At 41.4% G+C, this 7872-nt stretch overlaps 1 protein-coding gene across 1 annotated transcript; it reads right to left on the reverse strand.

Annotated features, from left to right (window-relative positions):
- Nucleotides 1–1482: 1482 nt before the first annotated feature.
- On the reverse strand, nt 1483–7478 carry gclm (glutamate-cysteine ligase, modifier subunit). Its single transcript, XM_003439654.5, has 7 exons — nt 7085–7478; nt 5233–5295; nt 4298–4382; nt 3881–3937; nt 3562–3764; nt 3304–3418; nt 1483–2805 (listed from the first exon to the last, which is right to left on the reverse strand). Exons 1-7 carry the CDS (start codon nt 7223–7225, stop codon nt 2636–2638), a joined length of 834 nt encoding a protein of 277 aa, XP_003439702.1. The 5' UTR covers nt 7226–7478; the 3' UTR covers nt 1483–2635.
- Nucleotides 7479–7872: the final 394 nt, after the last annotated feature.

Below are 7872 nucleotides of genomic sequence, written 5' to 3' on the forward strand. Positions count from 1 at the left end.
ATAATATTATAACTTAATATAATAATATAATATTACTATAATATTATAATAATTATAATATAATTAATAAATTATAATTAATGTAATAAAAATATAATTATTGTAATTGTTGTATTGGAAGAAGTCCTCAGTGAGAGTTAACTAGGGTGACCAAGAGGACACTTGGCCCAGTCATGAAGAACTTTAATAATACTGTTTGCTTAAAGAAAACTTCAACATATTTAAACGATGCCTTCTCTGTGAGGTTATTGAATGGTGAAATAAAAAATGTCATATAGGCTTTTACAAGTCAACAAGTGCAAAAAAAGAGGACGGTTGGTCACCCTAAGTTAACATACAATCCTTAATTTTAAGATATCCTTTGATAAACTGCAAAGTATCACTAATTGGGCCAATCTGTGGGTCAGTTTGAAGCAACTATTAACGTTTCCAGGTGGTTTTAGACCGCAAAGAAACAGTTAAGTATTAGAAATAAAAGCCTAATGCTCAAAATCAGGCGCAAAACAACCTAAATTGCATGCTCTGTTTTGATAAAGGAGCACAAAATGACAAAATAACCAAAATTGTGTCATAAAACATAAAATTTGGGGGGGTGGATACTATCTGTACAAATAACTATGTTCTTAATTAAAACAACACAAACTTACATATTAAGTCAGGGGTGTCAAACATAAAGCCCGGTGGACAAAATCGGCCGACAAAAACTCAAATCCGGGCAGCTGGACAAATTCGAAATAATTCTTATAAATAAATAAAATATTGCTTCATATTTTCTGTGAATTAACAGAAACTTTGTTTTATACTTACAGCAGTCAGGCAAATAAGCTGCCAAAGTTTTTCTGCAATTTTGCACATTTATTTCTTACACTTCTCTCTTTCTTTACTACAGCAGCTGATATTACTGAGCTTTTTCTTATATTTAGACATTTCAGCTAAATGTGTAGCTAAACTTCTCACTGACAGAAAGGCCAGTTTTACTGGTCTGGCCCACTTTAGATCCCTGTATTAAGTCTTGTATCAGCAAAGGAGGTCTAGCTGCACAGGAAAATTAGGAAAGTATACACTTGGTACACCTTGCTAGTGGCTTAGACCCCATTTGGCCTTCAGAGCTGCCTTAATTCCTCAGGGTCCAGTTGGCAGATTTGCTGGCTGCACATCCATGATGCTGATCTCCTGTTCCCACAAAGGGGCTCGGTTGTATTGGACCATGGAGATCATTTCAGTTCATTATCACATAGATTATCACATAGAAGAAAGCAGCTTGAAGTTGAGTTTTGTGACATCAGAGGGTGGGTGGACCGAGGCCATAAAGGGATGTACGCGGTCAGCAACAACGCAGGCAGGCTGTGGTGTTTAAACCATGCTAACTGAATCATAAACTGCTTGCTGCCGTAACATTAAAAAAGCCTGTTTTTTTTTTGTTTTTTTAATTGAATCAATTAAAATGAAGACTGACACCAAATACTCTGCAGGAGGAAATTATTCACCAATGTTAATCATTTTATTTTATTAACATTTACACAAGCCCGATCTTTTTAAACCCCTCACCCCAACGTCGATTCCAGGTCTTCATTTTATCAACACCCAATTCATGATATACAGACACTTAATGTTAAACATGTTTTACAGTACGACTAAATTCCGAGGAGTTGCTGGACCCTGTCTGCGATTCATAAATACAAACGTGTTCCTCTAAAAAGTTTTTTCACATCTCTTCGGCACGGAGATTCCAGTGCTTTTAAACGACACATTTAAAAGTCATTTCCTTTTAAAATACTCTCCCTCTAATTAATCTCATGAGCAAGGTTGGGAGGTGAGGGTAAACATTTTGATGTCATCTTAAAAAAAAAGTACATGGTTAAAAAAAGAAAGGAAAAAAAAAAAAAGAGCATAACAGAACATATGTGCTCACATGTCTGTCTGCTTTACAGGTTAAAGTCTAATTCAGACTCCCATCATACCACCACCCGAGTACCCACCCGTCACACACATATTAGCAGTTTTATAACCGAAGGAATGTAAATATTATATAGCATGAAAAATCCCGCTCCCCACACGTTATAATTTCCCCCTTTCCACAGAGTATGAAATTATTCTTTAGTAAACGCTTCTCTTGCTTTAGCACTCATTTCATTCAGACTGGTATTTAAAGCATGAGTCACACAGACGTGGTGAACACAAAGCAGGGTTGATAACAGGAGGAGCAGATATGAGGCACTTGATATCAGAGTATGGTTGAGAGACCTTCGTCATGGAGGTTTAACGAGCAGCATCTTTAAAGCGGCCTCTGGTGCGTTAATCTACACCTGATCCGTCAGTTTACTAGTCACGGTGAGTCACCACGTGTTAGTCTCAATTTATCAGTCTTTTGTCTCAAAGCTGACAGTGGAGTTGATCTTTGCACGTTCAAGTCCGACTTTAAATCTCACGGAGACAGTGGTAATGAACACCCGCGTGTCTTTAACCGAATGAATCACAGATGAGGAAGATGCAACCCGTCCATACAGTTAAACAATGACTTCATGATTCGTGATGATTGGCAGCACCCGTTATTCAGAGCTGTAACTTTGCATGTGAGTGAATAAAAATGGAGGAAAATGGCTTCATCCCGCTCTCTCTCTCTCTAGTTTGGGTGCTAGGTGCTTGTCTTCTTTGCACTGACAAGGTAGCCCTTAGACTTTATGATGCCCCTGCTCTTGACAATAACGTTGTAGCGCAGGACCCACTCCAGCCTCCAGTCACCGATGTTCAGGTCCTGCGCTCCCGCCCGCACCGCCTCCTGGAACGTGTCTGCAGATATCAGCTCTGGAAAAAAAGAAATCAGTGCAAAGAAGGAGCAGTTTAAAACTCAATAAATGAATAACAGTCACAGTTTACTGTAATCTACAGCATGCAGCTTACACTGCGCAAAGTGGGAAGTCGCAAGCATCCCACTAAAGCCACTGAGCAGCCCAAGGACAAAGGACATGGAGAGAAAACAGCAAAGCAGGGAGACAGAGCAGGGGGAAGACATGCAATACATGGCCTGAGACTGCGTTAAAAAGCCATGCCTCTGATTAGCCTTACCAGGTCACCTCATCAGCCCTGTGAGGTATACCTGCATCCCTGCTATGTGTTTTTAATCTTACAGGAATGATTTAGCTGCTCAGAAAATTTTCAGTGCTTTATGTTGTTTAAATATTTGAATTAAGACAAAACTTGAATTGGATTAAATGCTACATTTATATAAACATTAGCTGCATGCCAGTTTTAGTTAGTAACAATAAAAAAAAAAACTACATGTCCATTCCTCAATAACTTTACCTTTGGTATCATTGTGCGTCAGCAGCTGGATATCAAACTCCTTAGCAAACGCTGTCAGGTCTGGAGGCATCACGCAGCAGGAGGCCAGGTTGACCTGGTTACTGCTGGGCTTTATCTGCTCCAAGAAAAGGAAGATGATGAGTGAATCGTAGCAGATAACAGATCGTTTTTCACGTGTGCCATCCTAATCAGAAGTCAGCATCATTTTTGACTGGAGATGACAGATTAAAGCTCGCACGTACAAAGCTTCCCACTGACCTGAGCCCACTTATAGAGCTGTTCCAGCAGATCTTTGTCCAGGTCAGAGGTGCCAATAGCAGCGATCTGCTTGCTTCTAACCAGAGCCTCCAGCTCCTCCCAGACTGGCTGAAGGTGGGCCAAACTTTGGCTGTCGCCGTCCGAGGGCCCGGGTGGAGCAATGATAACAGAGTCAAGCTGGGACACTGCCAGCGTCTGGCAGGCTAAGGATAACAGACAAATAAGGGTGTAGGTTTTAAGTGTTCAATTGCAGACAGCTGAAGACAGCTGAAGAAGCTTTTTGTTTTTTTTACTTTTGTTGAAGAAATTTTAAGCTCACCCATCTCCACTGCATCTTTGATGGAAGACTGACCAGACTCACGCAGGAACAGCTTGACTGTGAAAACAACAAAGCATGAATAGGTGGTCCTCCGCTGACTGCAATTCTATCACTACCAACTCTATTCTGCAGTCAGCCAGATATTAGGTGGAGATGCTCTGAATTAATCCATTAGTTATCTAAATCAGGAATTTAATTTGGATATTATCTGATTGACAGGGAGGATGTGTTGATTAAAAAAAAAAGAAAAAAAAAAAAAAGGTGTGTTGACATCACAGTTCATGTCGACTAAAACGTCAGCCATGACCCTCGGCTTAAATCACCAAGCTGGGTGATGAGGTACCTACAGGTCAGCGAGTAACTGGCTGATCCAGCTCTCTGCTGGGACAGCAGGCAGGTTTGAAAACCAACACTGACCTGAAACCTTCAACTCCTCTCTCTCTTCAGGTGTGATTGCGTCTGTTGCCTCTGGTATGGAGAACTCCAGTGTGTCAGTCAAGTCCTGCATTAGACAGTAAAGAAAAGCGGTCTGATCATAGCCCTCATCTGACATGAGAAATGTGGCACGGCAAGTGTCACCTGGTTTTTATTATGTGTGTATGTTGTACATATGTATAAATATGACAGAGGGACAGGTGACACTGGTGAGGAGCTTTCTCACCTGCTGAACAGTGAACTTGAAAGATTTTATTGGTGGCCATAAGCAAGAAGAGACTTGCATTTGGATATATTTAAGACCTCTTACTTCAGCTCTTTCAAACCTCCCACTCAGTCCGGTGGGCCTCGTGATATAAGCCGAGGCAGATTAGCTGATCCAAGCAAAAAAATACCCACAGCGGGAGTGAGTTCAGCAGGAGAGGTGGTTGACTACAACAGTTCCTAAAGGCTCCTTTATTTCATTTCAGTATTTTGAGACCATGATAAATGGGTAAAAAAAACTGCATCCAGTGCCTTCCAATTTATTTTAAAGTTAATGGGAAAAAACTCCTCCATAAAAGGTTACGTCCCACCCACCCCAGTCCCTTAAGCTAACAGACAGATGCACATTTGGTATGGCGCCTTTGGCAGGCAGCACTGCATGAACATTCACCATGACAGCCTAGAGCCTAGAGAATTTCTTTGATGTCCATCTACATCTACTGCGTTATTTTACTTTGCCAAGCACTGAAATCCATCTGACTGACAGTGAGAAGAACTTTATGGTGCAACACATTCACCTACTGCAGGTCTGACTATCGCAGCATAACTCCTGTGTATTACCTAAAGGCACGAACTCTCTGACAAACTGTTTTTTATATACTGGAGTTAATTACTAAGGCTGAAACATTAGAAAGCTGAAATAGTTTTCCCACCTTGGATGAGAGCTTTGTTGTGGAAATCCAGTCGCTCAGCGAGGCCTGAATGCAGTCTCGAAGCTGAAACATCAAAACAGACTTAAGGTTAGGCCAACGACCATGAGACATGCAGACAGCTGGAGCTCATCAGCAGACTCCCAAACAGCTGGAATATGCTGCTCCAAAAACATGACAAGTAATGACATCAGCTGGACCGACTTTAAAGGTATCCAACATCGGTCCAGTTTAAGGCGCACTGAATGCTTTGTTTAAATAAAGAAAAGTTAACCTATTAACACAAAGATATTTGTGGCATGTGCTGCATCAGTTGTTTTGAATTGGAGGAGTGAGACAGGTTCATTAGTGTTGTGAGACTTTGAAAGACAAACTGTGACTGGTTTAACAGGAATTGTAGCTGCTGAAAAATGTCTTTAATAACCTTAGCTTTGACACTGCGCTCATATCAGTCAGATATCGCAAATGGCAAAAGGCTCACAACATATTTAAGGTGGTCACATGGTTGCAAAGTTGGCCACACATGAACACACATGTAGTAATTTGTCCTACAGAAGTAAATGACATAACTGAACACTGCCCAGAGGTTGTGCAAGGCATGGGCTGCAAAAGATTGTGTCGAAAAAATTATTTCCTAAAGCTTGAATTTGCTCCCTATACCATTTTGTGAGAAGTTAGCCACATGTGTCGTGTTCCAAAACAGATTTTTAGTAATGACCTTAAAAACCTACCCTGTGATAAGTCATTTTTTTCCTGTTGTGGCAGTAAAAGTTGCCTTTGATTACAGATATTATATAGACTCTGCCACCAAAGCACCTTAAACACAATTCTGACTACAGAAGACAAACGCAGGATCACACTTCACGAAGAAACACACATACAGGACGGAGGAAGTCCTATTACACTATTAAACATGCACCGCTCTGCACACCATTTGCAAAAAACAACAACCTGCCCACTATGCTATGGCTGATAAAAAAGACTACAAGTCCCACTTTAGGGTAAGTTACACTTGTAGTCCCAAACTATAGCCAAGAAAACTGCAAGTCATGTCTTTATTTTTAAGGATGAAATGAATGAATGCTGTGCTGAATCAGGAACAAGTGGAAACCAAACCCTCCCAGCAGTCCTGCCTTTATATAACACTGTAAACAACTCAGTTCACCAACTATTCAACTTTCAACTACTAAATCAAAATGCTGACAAAGGATTTTATTAAACGAACTGTTTAAACAGTTACAGCTTCAACAAAAGCGAAGATTAGTAGTTTATGTTTAGACAGTTATGTAACTATTAGGCTCTGGAGCTCTGACATGTTCTATTCATTGTTTAGCCGTGAATGACTCATAAACCAATCAACCCCTGTATCAATATATCTATTACTGATACAAGAGCATTTTATTAGAGTAGAGCTCACTGTGAGTGCTGGTTTTGTTGTCATATTTCAGGCTGTCAGTGGATCACATTACCTGCGGGTAATACACCTGTTTGAAGCTGTCAGGTCTGTATTTACAGTGGTTTTCACAGCCTCGTGTCTGTAAACTTTTCACCTTAGGCTGGATCGTAAAGTTAGTTACACTATAAACTTTTAACACACTAGTAAAATTAAAGTGAAACTGATGAGCTACACCACTTTAGCCCACATATGCGTCTAAATATGGACGGATGGGATATGAAATGCATATTTTTGAATGTATTTCAGTCATATTTCTCTCCATATAAGCTCTATGTGTAACCTTACCCAGGCCTATCAGTTACCACTCGTCGGTATCAATATCAGGTTGAATAATTAGCTAGGCGCTAAGCTAACGGGCTACATGACACTGCCGTTTCCATCCGTCTCGTTATGTTTTACCTCCTCGCTGGGAGAGCCCGGACACTTCTTTTTCAGCCGACTTCGGTTGACCAGATTCCCGGTGTGGAGCCTGAAGGTCTTCGCGTGGCTCAGCAGCATCTTCGCCTCAGTGTTGGTGTTGGTAGTGTTTTGAGAATCCATGTGCTCTCGGACGCTAAGCTAACAAGCGGCTAAACAGTGTTTAGTTGGCTGCGGTGAGATGTGACAGCCGTAGTGTTGTCACTCCGTCACTGACTGCTGGACAAGCACACTGCAGCACAGACCCCCACCGGCACTGTCAAAATGATGTGGTCAGGATGACTTGCATTCAGCGCTGACTAGCTGCTTTGGTTGTTACTCGTAAGCCGGTGTGTCACGCCCACATAGCGGCGGCGGTGATGTCGGAGAACTGGTCCGGATAACAACAAGGAGTGACATCCAGCGCACCGCACTGGATTCATGGAGCGGATTCTTGCACCGAACAAGTCCCACCACTAGATGGCGGTGTCTTGACATTACTAACAAGGTTATTGACACAGTATTGACATTTACCCATTTGCCTTCAGAGCCCGGCTTAATTCTTTGTGGCGTGAATTCAGCGAGGTGCTGGAAACAGTTCTAAGACATTTTGGTGCATATTCACATGATAACATCACACAGTTGCTGCAGATTTGTTGGCTGAACATCCACAGTGAGAATCTTCTGTTCCACCAAATCCCAAAAGTGCTCTATTGGATTGAGATCTAGTGACTGTGGAGGTCATGTGAGTCACTGCCATGTTCAAGAAACCAGTTTGAGATGACCTAAAC

This window comes from Oreochromis niloticus, linkage group LG23 (genome assembly GCF_001858045.2).
Source record: "Oreochromis niloticus isolate F11D_XX linkage group LG23, O_niloticus_UMD_NMBU, whole genome shotgun sequence".
NCBI lineage: Eukaryota > Metazoa > Chordata > Actinopteri > Cichliformes > Cichlidae > Oreochromis > Oreochromis niloticus.